At 36.7% G+C, this 17,575-nt stretch overlaps 1 protein-coding gene across 2 annotated transcripts in view; it reads right to left on the bottom strand.

Moving 5' to 3' along the window:
* LOC131693555 (uncharacterized) overlaps window positions 1–17,575 on the bottom strand; it is a 223,172-nt gene that overhangs the window by 48,963 nt on the left and 156,634 nt on the right. The window contains exons 3-5 of one of the 2 annotated variants that reach the window (XM_058981466.1): window positions 5,359–5,547; window positions 4,272–5,203; window positions 4,067–4,199 (exon numbers count right to left, since the gene is read on the bottom strand). In XM_058981466.1, coding sequence (XP_058837449.1) covers window positions 4,067–4,199; window positions 4,272–5,203; window positions 5,359–5,547 — 1,254 coding nt within the window. The remainder of the gene's footprint in view (window positions 1–4,066; window positions 4,200–4,271; window positions 5,204–5,358; window positions 5,548–17,575) is intronic. The other variant, XM_058981467.1, reaches the window with a different exon arrangement.

The following is a 17,575-nucleotide window of genomic DNA, read 5'->3' as shown; positions in this document are numbered from 1 at the left end:
GATCAGTTTAATCTCCTTCCTTCTCAAATCAGTGGAACGTTTACTCGACCACTACATTCGGGATGTTAGCTTGGGTGAGCACCCACTGCATGCAATGCAACATGCATATCAGCGGAGGAAGTCTACTACCACCCTTTTACACAATGTTGTATACAACATTGAAAAAACTTTTTCACGAAAGCAATCAAGTTTAGAAGTTTTTCTCGCTATTGAAGATGCGTTTCTTTCGAATCCATTTTGGAAGCAGCAAGAGGTCGTTGAGTACCTTCATACATCACGAACTGGATACACGCAATGCTTAGCAACCTACATCTGTGCTCATCGTTAAGACAAGTAGAGATAAGGAAACTGAGTGTCTGTAGATTTCCTCAAGGTGGAGTGCTGTCACCACTTCTATGGAACCTTGTAGCCTATGGCTTGTTGAAGAAACTTAATGAGCTTGGGTTTCCGAAGTATGATTTCGCCGATGATTATCATATAGTGATCAGCGGTATTTGCATTAACACACTTTTTGATTTGATGCAACAAGCCTTATGTGTTGTTGAGCAATGATGTCTTCACGTTGGACTATCAGTTAATTCAAATAAAACATCAATGATGCTTTTCACGTATCGAAGGATTACAATCGGAGCTCTTCCGTTGCAGTTCGTTGACCCTGAAATTATTGACGCAGATCTTAAGTCGTCGCTGTTGTGCTATGCTATGACAAACGCCACTTTGGGGTAAACTGAGTTATATATGCCACATTACTTGTCTAAAAAATGTCTACAAAGTGGCGTTTACAGAATTTTGACATTCTGCTTGGTTACTGAGATATAGTAGGAACGTGCTGAGATATTTTTAATTTTTTGGTTCACATGACTGTGTCTGGGAATTGGCTCAAACTATCTTGATGTATAAGATGTTTTTATATATAAAACTATCTGAGAAACACAATGGCATAATCATTTTCAAAACGAAAATGCACGAACTTTGAGAAAAATGTAATTTAAGTTTTAAACTGGAAATATAGCATATTTGGCAACACTGTAACCAAAAATAACTATTTTTTTCTAGATTCCTTGACTCATTTCCTTCGAAATGCAACTCACCAATTGCTTATAGACGAAATGAAACCAAAGATATGAATAAAAGTTAATAGTTGATGATTTTTTTCTATGGAAAATTTTCCATGTACGATTAGGACACGCCATACAAATTTACAAATAGCACAACAGCGACGAAGTACGTTGGGGTAATTCTTGACTCAAAACTTAATTGGACAGCTCACATTGATTTCAGGATCAAGAAAGCTTGCATGGCCTTCGGCCAATGTAGACGGACTTTCGGCATATCTTGAGGACTCAAACGTACTTGGGTTCAGTTTCAGTTCAGTGGATCTACACAACAATTGTTAGACCAATACTGGCATACGGGTGCCTTGTTTAGTGGCAGAAGGGAGAAGTCATGACAATTCCATCAAAGTTTTTTCATCTTCAGAGGATGGTGTTGATGGCAAGGACTGGTGCGTTCTCGACAACACCTACTGCTGCTCTAGAGGCGCTCTTGAACATAAAGCCACTACATGTGTTTCTGAAACAAGATTTTTTTTATTTCGATTATAGAGGTTTTAATCTTAAAGTCATTCGTCTCTTCGGGTTAGAAAAATCTCTTATTAAAAATTTCTAACCCTATGTGCAGGGCCGGGACTCGAACCCAGGTGCGCTGCGTACAAGGCAATCGATTTACCAACAACGCTACGCCCACCGCCTCTGAAACAAGAAGCACTTTCTTGTTCCTACCGTCTTAAGGTTACGGGGCTCTGGAACAGCAACCCAATAGATCGTGCAACTAGCCACACAAGACTGTGGCCCCAAATAGTTACTTGGGATGAGTATACACTTGCTCCCAGTGACCTTACACTCACATGTAGTTTTCTTTTAGAATTTTCAATGTGAGAGTGCCTCTTTGTGAGAAATGACTGTCTGGCTGGAAGGAGCGACAACTTGAAGAATACGTAGTTTGTTATACTGACGGTTCTTTGTAGGAGAGCCGAGCCGGTGCTGGTGTCTATTGTCATGAAATGAGATTAAACCAATCTCATCCGCTTGGTAGGTACTGTACCGTATTCCAAGCAGAAATCTTTGCAATTCTGTGTGTTTCGTACAATCAGCACTTCAATATGGAATTTGCGGCATAATAATCTATTTTTGCTCTGACAGTCAGGCTGCCCTGAAAGCACTTATTTCGGCAGATTTGAGATCGAAATTAGTAATCGCATGTCGAACTCAAATCGAAGAACTTAGCATTTCAAATTCTATCTATCTTTTATGAGTGCCCGGTCATTCCGGTATTACTGGAAATGAATAGGCGGAGGAATTGGCTAGAGCTGGCGCTGCGATTGAGTTCGCTGGTCTAGAACCAGTTCTACCACTGTCTATAAGTTGGATAAAGCACAAGATTCGCTCTTGGGCTCTATCCAAACATGCCAACCATTGGCGTAGCTTGCAAACAAAGACTTTTCTACCGGATGTGAGTCATAAAAAGGCAAAGAATTTATTGCATTTTTCCAAGCATAACTGCAGTATTCTAGTCAGGGCAGTGACTGGACATTGCAAACTCAATTATCACATGGCACTATTCAGCGTGCTGAGTATTATTCGTGTGATCTTTGTGAATCCGATACCGGAACTTCATATCATTTTATATGTAACTGCCCAGCAGTAATTCAATTGCGCATCCGAATTTTTGGATCTCCATATATAGACGAACCTATGGACAGAGAGCTGAAACTCAAGGATATGCTATTGTTCCTAACCCAGTGTGGTAAAGAGACATAGTTTAAGCGATATTTGAATAACAATAACTCTTAGGGGGTGTTGTCGTTCAGTTATCTCATTATCGTTTCGGGGTGTTGATATTTCCGCTCACTGCTCAAATAAAAATTTTAATTCCCTCCGGGGGTTGGAAGTTTAATTCCTGCTATTGTAGCACCTGCAGATTTTTCAGCATTCCTTCGGGGGTGCAGATTGCTCTGTTTTAATTGTTCTGTGTTGTTATTTTGCTTACCCCTAACCATACCATATCCCCAATCCTTCCCATCAAAGAAATGATGAAAAGACGATTCTTGGCAAGGCACAAATCTCCGATCAACATGGGGAACGTGCCATTTGAGCCACACGGTAATGATTCCTGATCTTGCGGGGAAATTAAATAGTGTTCTTCCTAGGATATCATAATAGCCCAGGGATAGCATAAGGGTTTGTACATTGGGCCAGAGTCCTGAGGGTTGCAGGTTCAAATTCTGACTCTGGAGAAAATTTTCTTCACATAATTACTTTCGTTTAACTCATCATTTCGTTCTGTTTTCCCCGTTGTATTCTATCTAAAAAGTCTTAAGTAAAGTATTGGCACTTGCGTCGAAACCCAAAAAAATGAATTATTCGCACAATATTTCATTCAAAACTTTCTTTTTTTGCAGCATGTTTGAATATGAAACATTATTGGACAAACGTTAAAAGAAATTGTCAAATTGTCGTAGAACATTTCCTGCATAAAACGAAACATGTATTAAAAATCACAGATCACTTCAACATTGGCAACTGCTGTTTACACCTTGTCGCGGCTCATTATTCTATTTAACACCTAATCTACACAACGCGCGACCAAAACGTGTGATCTGTGTTGAGCAGGCGCCAATTTTCTCGCAATCATCGTCTGCCTCGTTTGCTCGGAATCGTCAACCGGCGCAAGGACGGGCGTAAATGTAGCGCATCTTGCCAGCAACATTCAGAAGTGACATGTTGCTAAAGCTGCCAGTGCTGGTGTACAGTTGCACAAGCAACTTTGCCTTCGCCCCATCTGTCATTGGTACTATGGTCAGCACGAGACTACTTTAAATGTGTACGGGATTATGACTTGCTACGATAGCAGTGATGTGTTAGTTATAGAAGATTGGATCAAGCCAAACAAACATCTCGTTTTCGACTAATAGATAATCGAAAAAAATGTGGTTCAAAGAATTTTTTTTTGAAGTTTTATTTGACTATCTATTAGTCATGAACCTGTAGACTATAACAATACTCACTCTGACAGTGACCCTTATAGGCCACCACTAGTGTAGTGCTCTCCTGTCGACATGCCCGTTTCTTCAGCTGGCACTCCGTTTTGTACGTTTTCCCATCAGTTCCACACACGGGATTGTAGAATCCAGTATGTTGCTGTGAAATAAAGAAATACGAATAGGCAAACCATCAAATTTCACATCTCTTTCAGTTAAAGTAAAAAATTACCATGATCTCATTGCCAAAATCGAAATCAGCACCACCATGCATCCGGTTCCGGCGGGAGTGGGACACCTCTCCCACGTAGAACGTATCATCCAAGTACTTTGGCCGTCGCCGGTGCAACCGCGGAATAGTACTGCTGCTGCCCGCCGACGCAATAGTGTCATTATCGTGTCCCGGCGTCAGCCGCAGCAACCGAGGCCTGCCGAAGTCTCGGCTGTGATGTTGCGTCCTCGATAGTTCATCGTGAATACGGTGGGTCGAAACAGTTCGGTTGCTGCCAGCTAATGAAGCCTTTTGATTTCTGTGGCGCACATTGGAACCGGTTGAACTCGTCACCAGCACTGGGCTGGACTCGGAGTGGCTTCTCTTGGCGTAACCTAGTGGAAGCGTATTGGTTTGCATGGGACCGTCCGCCATCAGTACCATCCGGTCGGTTGGGCGGATGCAGTCCGCGGAATCCACCGCGGAACAGTTCGATTTCGACCGGTTGCCTCTATTTCTACTACTTACTAATGTCACAGATTCCAATAAATTATCCTTATGCTTAGGGTTAGCTAGCTTACCGTTACTACTTCTTTGGCTCAACGCTTTCTCACTTAGGCTAGTTTTTACAGTCCTTGAATGGTGGGTTGACGGGTCGTCGCTTAGCAATAGAATGCTACGCTTGTTGTTCGATCCTCCTCCGAGCTGGATCGAAGGACCGGACCGGGACTCGGCAGTTCGGGGCCCGGTCGATAAATACTGTCTGCGGTTTCGTTGACTTACACTCAAGTTGATCACCTTGATGTTTTGCTTCGGCAACTGCTTAGCCTTCTTCGGTGCCTTGCAGCTTGGCGCACAGATGCACTTCGGACGACCCTTCTTCATAACGCAACGCTTGCTGGAACCACACTTTGCCGTCTCGCAGCTATCTGTAGAAGACAGAAAGTCAAACGCTAGAGACGTCGGTTTTATCTGTTCCGAGTAGGATACTACCAAAAATTATACAAAACACAATTGGAGGGCTAAAATTCTACGACTCTGGAACGTCCGGAAGGGACGAACCAAAACAGCTCCATTCTAGCTATTCCCTCCAACTGGCGGCGCTTACCCAGACACGACGAGCAGTCCATTTCGTCGTTGAAGGCGTTCACGAAGAAAATCTGCACATCCGTGATGTCACGGTCGGTGAACCCGAGCCCGGTTCCGGCGTGGCAGCAGTTCTCCCGGGTTACGTTACGGGTGAACAGCTTGTTGCACTTGCCGGTGCTCTCTATCCGCCGCAGCCAGCAGGTGCCGCCTGGAAGAGATGGAAAGAAAAGTGAGATATTGTAAATGGAGTGGCGCGAAAATTTAATTTTAAAGAGTATTTGTCCGATGGATTATTGAAAGTTTCATTCAGTTTGTTTGTAATAGTATATTATTAGTAGATAATTATAATTCAAGTTGAAAGTGATTGGCAATAGATAATCGAAATGCTATGCACAGATGAATCAATTGTTTTCCCGATACCGAGGACTAAAACTAAAATCACACTAATGCTGGCGAACTTCTCAAATCATGAATTGGGTTGGATCTAGTATTAGGGTTAGGAGCGGTCGTTTGAATATGGCCATCAACGTGGTTTCCGGATAATTACAGTCGTGATTCGCTGGTTGGGCCACACCTTTGTCCAACTAACGAATTTGATTCGTTAGTTGGACCGACTGATAGATGTCAAAAACTCTCTAAAGGAGACGTTAGTAGTGTAATTGCATCTATTCACATCTCTAATAATTATCAGATTGCTTGTCGAAGTAAATTTGACATAAGATTCTGATCCCTAGTAAGATTTGCATTAAAACAAACCGTGCCGAGTCCGTCGAGCTGCCCTCAATCTTTTTTATACTTTATTACACATGGAGCAACTATTTCATACCTGAGTCAACAAAGTAACAACGGGAGCACTCAATCTTTCGAACATAATCCGATTGACTTAAACTGGAAACAGCTGCCAATAAATGCTGTGAAGTGCCTGATAAGAAAAAGTAGCAACTTTATTATTGAACATTTGGATTAGCACGCTTGACAAGATACTTTAGGTTGTACGTGCCACCCAGCCAATGGCTTAGGTGGTTAAGTGGTGATGTAAGATTCAGAACTGGTTTCCTTGGAGGCGATAGGACACCGTCGCTTCAGAACAGTAAAGTGCAATTAGTGCAACGAAACCGTCGCTAAGTAAATTGATCGATAATCTCAGATATATCGAGAACTCTGTTTCATCAAAGGACATCGTACCATTCAGATGGAAAATATATCGCGACCACGTTTGTCGATGGGATCATGTGGCTCTACCACAGCTTATAGGGTGCATCAAAATAATTACTCTTTTCAAAGATTGAAAAGGAGATTAATCCAGGATTGGCATCGTTAGTCGATGGAAAACGGAGCCACTTTCGAGATTGTGGCCAGATTGAATGCCTTAAGGGGGGTCTGGTATAGTGGGAAAAAATCGACTTCTTTTTTATCCGGTTAATTGCTAATATTGAACCTCTAGAATAGCCGCCTGCAATCTTGGTAGCCATGCTAAATTTCTTTTGTTTTAAACAGCCATGCATTCCTCGTGCGTATTTGCTGTCATACACGCTGATTTCAACAATTTTCGAATAACTGACAGCGATAAAAATACAGTGTAAACAATACACTCTAAACTACTTCAAGACTCTAAACTGTTCAAGAGAAAATCCCCATTGGATGATTTTCTACAGTGTTTTTTTCGTGATGCAATTTGATGTGTTTTTCTTGAAACAGCTTTTTCAAATTTTTCAAATTGGCGAACACGATAACTCAAAAACTAATCAACGAATTGACTTGATATATGCACAATACATGTAGCCTGTCCATGAACCACAGAAAACCGAATAAAAAAAAATTTCATTTAAGAAAAGTGAGCGAATTTTACAGAAAAATATGAGATTTTTCTTTTCCATGAAGTCATTTTCCGAAACTCGAATTTTCTATATTTTTTTTGTTCATCGAGTAACTACAAGTTCCAACTTTACAAATCTGATTGAATTTCCGGTGTCAGATAATTTTATCCAAAGTCATCATATTCGCCGCGGCGTTTCTCGACGTGGAAATGTTTGAATTGAACATATTTTTCGACGTAGGACTACGTCTTTGTTTTCGCTATGGGGGTGCACTTTGCAAATTCTGCAAAAATGGTATGTGTAGACAATGGATAATCGCCGCTTTCGAATGTTCGATGATGGTTAACGACGTTTTTCGGCGAAATAAAATTTATTTTATTTCGCCGAAAAACGTTGATAACCATCATCGAACAAAAATGGTATGTAACGAAAATTCAGCCATCTCACGATAAATCTTCAATTTTTTGCATATATCGCCCCGAAATACTTCTAAGAATAGATTCCAATAGATAAACCCAAAGATTTTTGATATCACGGCATTAAAAATTTAAATAATGTACAACCTAGTCAAAATATCGCACATTTACACACAGAAGATAGCGCTTCCCAAATCCGGCACGATAGATTTGTGTACCTAGCGCGCTACACTTGTATGAATGACGTCATCATCGACTATTTAAAGAACTGATTTGGCCGCACAGCTCAGTTGCCTATTGAACGGCAGGTGGAGCAGATCTATATGTTTTCACAGCCAGTGTAGCTGAGTTAGAAGTTTGTTACACTGGCTGTGGATGTACGCTACCCAGTGACTGCGACTGAGCTTGTCCATTCAAACACTTGCTAGCTTTGGTGTTGTGCTCGTTTCCAGTACACTTTTATGTATAATCTCGAACACAATTATTAATTTGTTATTGAAACGTACACACCGCAACAACTGCTTCCTAAATGCCGCTATAAGGTTGCCAGTAAATTTTTGGTTTAACTAGCACTTTTATTTGCTTTTTGCACTTGAAATTAAGTAAAGTAGTGTTAGTAATAAGCCTCCCATTTTGGTTTAAACTTAAGGACAGTTTTTAAAACAGAATTTGATTGATTAATTTAACTCGTTTGACCAATTTGATCAATTCTGTAATCTAAAAAGAATTTTCAAAATATACTGAACGTGGTGAATTTGGCACCACTTGAAACTTGTATAATCAACCTGCACAAAGCATTGCACAAATAATGCAGGGCTGTTTTTTGGAAAAAAAACATGTGTTATCATTCAGCCCTTCGATATGCAAAATCACGATATTATGACAGATGGGAAAAACACGGCGTTTCACGGAGCGCGACCGTTATTTTCAATCGGAAAAGGACTTTAAATTTCACGTGACAAGTTTTTTTTGGTTACAAAATATCCTCTGTGTATGCAATGCACATGCACAACATTGCGCTTGCAGGCATACAGGGCATTCTGTATTTAAAAAGCATTGTCACTAGGTGTTCATTTTACCACCACAACATGTTCGTTTTACCCACACGCTATAAACATGTCTTATTTTTGGACATATTTTGAACTCAAGAATAATGGTTGAAAAAATATTTTAATGTTGAAGAATTTTCACCAATTATGTACAAAACATGTCTAACAAAAAGCATACAAGGTGATTGTAGTATCTTAATCACTAATTACATGTACTTAGAAATTAATTACTTTGCTTAACATGTTCATTTTACCACCAGTTCCCCTACTCTAGGAAAGTTACAATAATGACAAAATATAACTAAACAGCTTGATCTATACATGAAAAGTGATTATATTATTTTAAATTTATTTTTTCTTCACTGGTCCAGGTTTTTTACCACACACAATCGAAAAGTTTTTACAATTTTTAAAAGCTGATCTTGTGCTATGAAGCTTTAGTTCCAGATATTAGTTCGGTCACGGTTTTCTGGCTTCTTTCTTCAGTTCTTCTCAAATAAGTTTAATCAGATTCGATCACCTACTACAAATGAAATGACCTGATAATCAAGAAGGTTTGATTCAATATGAAACATTCGCTGCTGATTGGTTGTGCTTAAACTATACGTAAGAAATATATTTGATTTATTATTACTCTAAATGCACAAAAAATATTTTACATTAAATAGTATAGTCCTACGTCTACAATTCGTGCAACCCTATAGGGATACCCCTTGTAGTTTTTTGTGCACAATGAATGCATAAATAAATAACATTACACAAAAGATCCATTGTTGCCTTGCCTTCAAAATTGCAAAACAAAATAACTTTCGGTTTGAGAACTTTACACCAGACACCCGCTTAATATCGGAAGACTTACTAAAAGTATTCTGCCGCCGCACAGTGGGCCAGGATGCTACTTTCAACGATCAAAACCTCTATCGCTCTACACATATGGTCAAGGCTTCTGTCTGTCACGTTACATTTTTACGAATATTTCATAAGATAAGTTAGCAAAAACGAAAAAACCAGATTCCATCACAACTGCACATTATTAAGGTTACTAAACCGCATATTTTTTATACAGAAAGTTTTTTTCTATCATGAACCGTTTTCACTTTATTGTCATTTTGATACGTCTGTCTCGTTACACAATTTTCGCGGTTAGTTTGGAGGTTACCCGACTAAATTGAAAAAGTCTGTTCCGTTGGCCCCCAAATTTGCATGAACACATTTTTAAGTTGAAGCTTGTAAAACAAGGAAGAGTTTAAAATATAGTTTTCCTGAAGAAAAACTTTGTAGTCGATTTTATGAAGAATTCACAATGATCTGTCACGTTACAACCAGAATCTGTCACATTACAGTACTGCATTTTTATTGAAGCAAGGATATCAAGACAGTTGTACACACACTTTTAATTGTTTTTTTTTCTTTATGATGCAATTATAATTTAAACTTTTTTTATTTGCAATTAAATTTTAAACATGTTTTACTTTTTGCGTTTAGTATTTGTGAGTAATTTATCAAAAGGGCGTATTTTCACTAATGGATATTTTTGTTGAAAAAATGTAAATATTTCGGAATTTTTTTCTTAAGAACATTTTGCTGCGAAACGATGTTTAGCATTAATATTCTATAAGAAAATTATATTTATGACTGGTAAATACTAAGAAATATTCTACCCAAATGAACATAGTACACAATGTTCGCTCTGGTTCTGTGCTCATATTCAACTCATATTTTGTGTACGAACTCGAACACGCTATTTCGTACCTAAAAACGTGCACATGTTCGCCTGCACAACCGAACTCCGTGTACGTACACGGTGTGCCTACACACAGGTTCGTGGCATCAGTTTTTCCTTTCTCATTCTCATCATCACTAGCGTTGGCTCTTTTTGCCTTGTGCGAATCGTTCTCGTGTACGCACCCGGTGTACGTACATAAATGTTTGAACTAGAGTTTGTACATCGTTCGCTTGAGTTCGATGTTCGAGGCGAACTTGTACATAGCGACGAAGCATGCTTGAGGTTGAACGCGTGCACGAAATTCTGCACATAGGTACAAACTTGACGATGTGGATGGGAAGTCTGTTAAGAAATTTAGAAAAATACTTGAAGTTAAAAATGCTTTCTTTATAATAACTTCCTAATAGTGCAATTACAGTTTCTTCAGTTTTTGGGCTTTCGTTAACAAAGAAAATGCCATTGTTTTTCTGTAATTGTATTTTTATGTTTTTGTTTTTTACAATGTATTTGAATTTTTAAGAATTTTGTTGTAGTTATTAACATTTTCTTGTTTTTTTGTTGAAAAATTTCACCAAAAAATATTCACACAGAAGAATTAATTCCCTAGAACTCGCTATCATATAGTTTTGCTGCACAAATGGCGATTTTCAAACAATATATTTTGAAAGTAGTGCTTTCAAGATCTCATACGCCCTTTTTAAATATTGCTCTTGAATAAAAATTATTTGTTTAATATTGCAAAATACTTAGTCTCCCATATAGATGAATCGTAAAAAGTTTCATCAGAATCAACTATGATCACAATTCTTGACGTATAAGATAAACTGTGTTTTCTTAAAAATAAATAAAACTTCAAGCTTTTTACAATGCAGTTTCAAAAAGTAGACTCAAAGTAGTAAGAAATTGTATGCATGCTGTTGGTGTGATCCACAAAACTTTTTTCGAATTTTTGATCTGTCACGTTACAAGTTATTTGGTTTCCAATACTTCACAACTGAAGATAAGCAATAATCCATATGAGGGATTCCATGAGAAATCGGCCGACCGCAAAATATGACCATCGTCGATTCGAACGAAACTTTGCAGGTGTGTTCGCTGTATGAATCTCCATGATATTCTCTGGCAATTGGAATATTTTGATACAAGAGTAATTTTTCAAAAGGGCGTAAACGTTTCTACGCGTATGAATTTCAAATTTTTTTTGTTCGATTACTGTATTTTATACAGCAAAACTATCTGAGAACAAGTTACAGGGAATGAATACTTCTGTCCAAAAAAACATACACTGAAAAAAATGTTGTGTCATTTTTCAAAAAAAAACAAAAATTTATGATAAAAATTTAAATTGTAAAAAAACCCATTTTTTTAAATTTTTTATATTTTGTTACCAAAAACCTAAAGAGAAAAGAAACATTTTGATTGTGATTGCATGATGGAGCAAAAATCTGTAAAAAAGTTTTTCTAACAATAACTTCGTACATGTTTTTAAATTTCATACTAATAGACATACAAAATTGTAATTCTATTACAGAATATAATTCTAAGCACCATTTAAAATCAAAATGCATTTAACAAAAATCTTCCAAAATGCGATAGTTTTCGAGATATGTGAAATTTTGCTCCTTCAAAAACAATTAATTCGTGTAATTATGCTCTTTCTAAAAGTTATTCGCGTTACCCCATCAAAAAATGTCAAAAATTTAATGTTTATCGTTTTAAAGACGTAAAAGCAACTTTTTAGTGTATTTGGATCATGGAGAAGCTTTCAATAAAAAAAGTTTTCCAAACAAAAACTTTTGACATTTTTTATAATTCTTACTATTTGCAGTCAATAATACAATTTTCTTTTTGAATATGATTCTAAACGCCATTTTAAATCGAAATGCTCTTAACAAAAATTTTCTAAAATGTGGTAGTTCTCGAGGTATTTTAACTTTTGTTTTAACAACACAATTATTTTGTTTTATTACGACCTTTTCATAAGTTAGTCGCGTTTCTCCATCAACAATAATAGGTTTTTCAAAAGGCCCGCAAACTTTCGTGCAACTTTCTATTTGACATCAAGGCGATATTGTAAACCATTAAAATATCTCGAGAACTACTACATTTTAGAAATTTTTTGTTAAGAGCATTTCGATTTAAAATGGCGATAAGGATCATATTCAAAAAGAAAATTGTATTTTTGACTGCAAATAGTAAGAATTATAAAAAAATGTCAAAAGTTGTTGTTAGGAAAACTTTTTTATTGAAAGCTTCTCCAGGATCCAAATACACTAAAAAAGTTGCTTTTACGTCTTTAAAACGATAAAAATTAAATTTTTGACATTTTTTGATGGGGTAACGCGAATAACTTTTAAAAAGAGCATAATTACACGAATTAATTGTTTTTGAAGGAGCAAAATTTCAAATATCTCGAAAACTATCGCATTTTGGAAGAATTTTGTTAAATGCATTTTGATTTTAAATGGTGCTTAGAATTATATTCTGTAATAGAATTAAAATTTTGTATGTCTATTAGTATGAAATTTAAAAACATGTACGAAGTTATTGTTAGGAAAACATTTTTACCGATTTTTTCTCCACCATGCAATCACATTCAAAATGTTTCTTTTCTCTTTAGGTTTTTGGTAACAAAATATAAAAAAATTAAAAAAATGGGTTTTTTCGCAATTTAAATTTTTATCATAAATTTTTGTTTTTTTTGAAAAATGACACAACATTTTTTTCAGTGTATATTTTTGTCAGACAGAAGTATTCATTCCCTGTAACTCATTCTCAGATAGTTTTGCTGTATAAAATACAGTAATCGAACAAAAAAAATTTGAAATTCATACACGTAGAAACGTTTACGCCCTTTTGAAAAGTTGCTCTTGAGTCAAAATAATTTTATTACCTGTGGAAAATATTTAGTCTTGCATGACGGTGAAACGTGGAAAGTTTCATTGGAATCTAAGATGGTCGGTCACGGTTTTAAAGATTCTCGGACGGATCTTCGTGGAATTCCTCATATTCATCTCATTTTTTCAAGCAATATAATTAAATTTAAATTAGACTCCGATAGAAAAATGTGATTTCAGGCAAAAAGTTGAAAATATGGATTTTGTTTACCTTTTTATCTCCTTACGGTCTTTTAGTAATTTTCTGGTCATGCAAGTAGCACCAACAAACTTTTATAAATGACAGACATGGAATTTTTTACTGGGATCACCATTCACATTTTTAATATTAGAGGTTATTACATACGGTAAACAAACAGTTTGACGCAGAATTTGATAAAAAAATTTCGCCTGTGGTTGCCATTTTCAGAGCCTTGACCATATCCTAGAGGATTGGTACCTTCGGCAACATATCTTAGTTGAGCAGTATTTTAACAATTTTAGATTTGATTTAGATGAGAAGAAATCCACTCATCTAGATCAAGTCCTACCTTTTGACAGGGCCTCGTATCAAAAAACTTTCTTTGGTAAAGTTGTGTGTTTTAATATTTTGAACACATGCACCAGAGACACTTATACTCCATAACCCATGTATATGGCGCTACATGACATTATAAAAGAAACACTCAATAAAATGGATTTTGACATACTTTTATGTAAAAATCTTTGGAAGAATCTGGTTTAGTGGCGAATCATCGAAAATATAAAATAATAAAATAGGTTGCAAAGAATGAAAAAAGTTACTATGACATATCATGGGTGTTTCATCAAAAATATTGAAAAACCATGTTCTTCAAAAATTTCAATAACTCACGAAGCGGCCAATGGTGGCTCAGCGATGTCAGATCTATAGAAATCTTCGTAGATCTACGGATTTAAAGGTTTTCTACGGATCTACGACTCTGTAGATGAAATCTACGGAGTTTCAATTTTTTCTACGGAAATCTACGGATTTATCTTCGGCTTTCGCTAACAATGATCCACGGATACACGTTCAATTGGAATAACAGCTTAATTGAACATAAGCCTTCCAATAATAAAACATACACAAACACGTCGAGTGATGATATGTAGGTATGATCGATATAAAATTTGGAAGCACAAACTCTTCTTTATAAAACGTTTTTGCTTTTGCTTTATTTTTAATGAAAAACCTTTCGGTGATAATAAGTCGGGGGACTTTTAACATTTGTATACATTTCTTTAGGTTAGGAATCGGTGTTTCAGTCTGTTGTTTAGTAAAGAACTCATGTATGTTCTCTTCTTTCGACGTTTCGGTCCTTATTGGACCTTTCTCAAGGAATCTGCGAATTTTATTGTGTCCATTAAGCTATTCTAAATGACAATTCCAGTTGGAAAGAACAAAAACAATAGATAAAACACATCAATCGTCTTTCCTACCCATACTGGAAAGCTGCCACATCAACATCACACAACATACAATAAACAAACGGACAGACACGGACAACTTGCATGCGGTATATTCTGAACTGCTAAAGAACATAAAACATAAAGAGAATCGAAACAAATAGAGAGAGAGAGAAAAACTAGCAATCAGATGAGCGAGATCACACACACACCAACTACACCGAATAACAATACGACATAACATACACACGATCTGAGTAAACGGACATCTTGATCAAGTTGTGCAGTGACGCCAATCGTGGTCCAAAATTAAATCGTTGATATAAACAGTTTTCGCGCGACGAGGGGTTTCATGAGCCGAAACCAGAAACGTAAGTGCACGATAAAATTAGGATCGTAAGACTAGCCAACTTTATGATAATGTACCGATTCACTCTACAGTTAGGCAGAACCTGACAGCTATGCGTTTAGCAAGAACTAACCGACAAGAGAACACCAAAATTTCGGTAAAAGTTTTTTTGAATTGTCATTTAGAATAGCTTAATGGACACAATAAAATTCGCAGATTCCTTGAGAAAGGTCCAATAAGGACCGAAACGTCGGAAGAAGAGAACATACAGGAGTTCTTTATTAAACAACAGACTGAAACGCCGATTCCTCACCTAAAGAAATAAAACATAAACAGTCGAAAACACAGCAAACATTTGTATACAGTTCAATTTACTAAATTCATCAAAAACGATGATTTTCATCGTGTTGCCATCAATCGTTCGAATAAAATAGTTCATTCAATATCCAGTTCGTACATTAATATTGTTTGGAAATTTAATACAATTAAACCAAAGTTTTTGGTTCATGTATTGATGAATAGATACTTAGAGTACCGATTGCTTATTTTATCATGCTTTAGTTCAACGGAGCTGTGGATCTTTTATATATTTACAAGGGCCCGTGCACTGAAAAATCTCAAGGGAGAGGTTTTGATTTTTTCGTTCCTTATAACAGGAAGGTATAGAAACCCTGAAACGTTGAATACTTTTCCGATTAGATGAGTCTTGCGTCCACTCGGCAAATATTTTTAAGCTTGGGCATTACACCTTCCAATTGAATTATTTTTTATATTAATTCAAAGGATATTTTTGAACTAGAAATATTGCTTATATGTATTCAAAAGTATTAACTGAATATTCACTGAATTTTCTTAAGACTAAGGGAGACAATTGGGGTCATTTTTGAGGACTTTGAATACATTTTCTAATATTTAACAAAAAAGATTTTCTTATAAGGAGGTAAATTCTTTGAAAATACCTTCATAACGGGGTCATACACAAGAGCGACACTCACGCGGGGGAATATCGTAGTAGAGAGTATATTGGAGACAGGAAAGGGATAGCGGAGAACGATGACAGGTATCAAAGCATAGTAAATACCAGGAATTGTGTATCTTTCTTCAGCTAATTGCCATTTGGTCAAGTCTCCCCATAAAATTTTGGTCAAGTCTCCCCAACATTAGTTATTGCGTTTTATGTCATGTAAATTCTAGTAATAACTATTCCAATGCTCCAATTTATGTAAAATCATTTCACTGCTTCATAAGGAATACGATGATATATTAGTACTTTAATATTAATTAGTAGTCGAGTAGATATGTTCATACCAAGTTTGATAAAAAATTACATCATCTAATGCAAATTTATTAATCATGGAATATTTTCTGTAAGGAAAGGATTTTTCATTCCAAACTTAAAGGTTCGAAACAAGTATAAAAATATTTTTAAAAAAAAATTTAAGAACCGAATAGAAGACGCCATAGCCAAAAATAGAATTTTGCGCTTGGTCAAGTCTCCCCATGTTCCCCTACTGTCATTTGAGAAATTTGAAAATATTTTTGCCTTTCTCATATAGAAAGGTTATGTAATCACTCTGAAAAACGTCAACCTAATCCCGGCCCGGAGGGCCGAGTGTCATATCCCATTCGATTCAGTTCGTCGAGATCGGAAAAAGTCTGTATGTGTGTGTATGTATGTGTGTGTATGTGTGTGTGTATGTGTGTATGTATGTATGTGCGTAGGTGTCAAAAAATGTCACTCATTTTTCTCAGAGATGGCTGGACCGATTTGCCCAAACTTAGTCTCAAATGAAAGGTGCAACCTTCATCGGCTGCTATTGAATTTTGGATCGATCGGAATTCTGGTTCCGGAATTACGGGTTTAAGAGTGCGGCCACACAGAAATTCCTATATAAACTATAGGAAAAATTAAAAATAAAATTTTTATTTTTGATGCTAAATGTCTTCAAGGTGCATGAAACGTCGAGATTTGATGCAAACTCGAAAAAAGATTTGACAACTATTCATTTTTTTGGATTTTGGCACATTTTTGCCTTTCTCATATAGAAAGGTTATGCAATCACTCTGAAAAACGTCAACCTAATCCCGGCCAAACTTTTTTTTGACTCGCATAAGGTTTCTGGATTTTAACAGGGGCGTAGTTGATGGTTTAAGGAGAGGGGTTACACCCCGCCCCCTCTACCGTTCACTCCCCTCCCTTAAAAATCTCCTTAAATCACCCCTCAGCCCTCATACCCCTCCCCTTCAACCCCATCATCTTTAAACCACCACTATACCACAAAGCATACCAATTTAAGCTGGGGAGTCGTTCGTTCATGGAACTTTTGCCCTCCTCACATACCCACCCCCGCATGACAAAATGAGTTAGCAAGCAGATAACATTGACCTAATACTGATTAGGCTAATGAAGCACTATATTTTTTTGTTTCAAGTGTTTCGCCGTCGACACGTAGCTCATCAAGTTCGTGGCTGGCAAGCCATTGTGTATAAATGCAAAGTGTACTAAGAATGTAATGGACATTTCCACAACTATGTTGAACATAAAAATCCCCCGTGCTATAGTTTAGAGAAATGA

This window comes from Topomyia yanbarensis, chromosome 3 (genome assembly GCF_030247195.1).
Source record: "Topomyia yanbarensis strain Yona2022 chromosome 3, ASM3024719v1, whole genome shotgun sequence".
NCBI classification, from domain to species: domain Eukaryota; kingdom Metazoa; phylum Arthropoda; class Insecta; order Diptera; family Culicidae; genus Topomyia; species Topomyia yanbarensis.
Note: the sequence above shows the minus strand (reverse complement) of the source record. Positions and strands in the feature narration are given on the sequence as shown.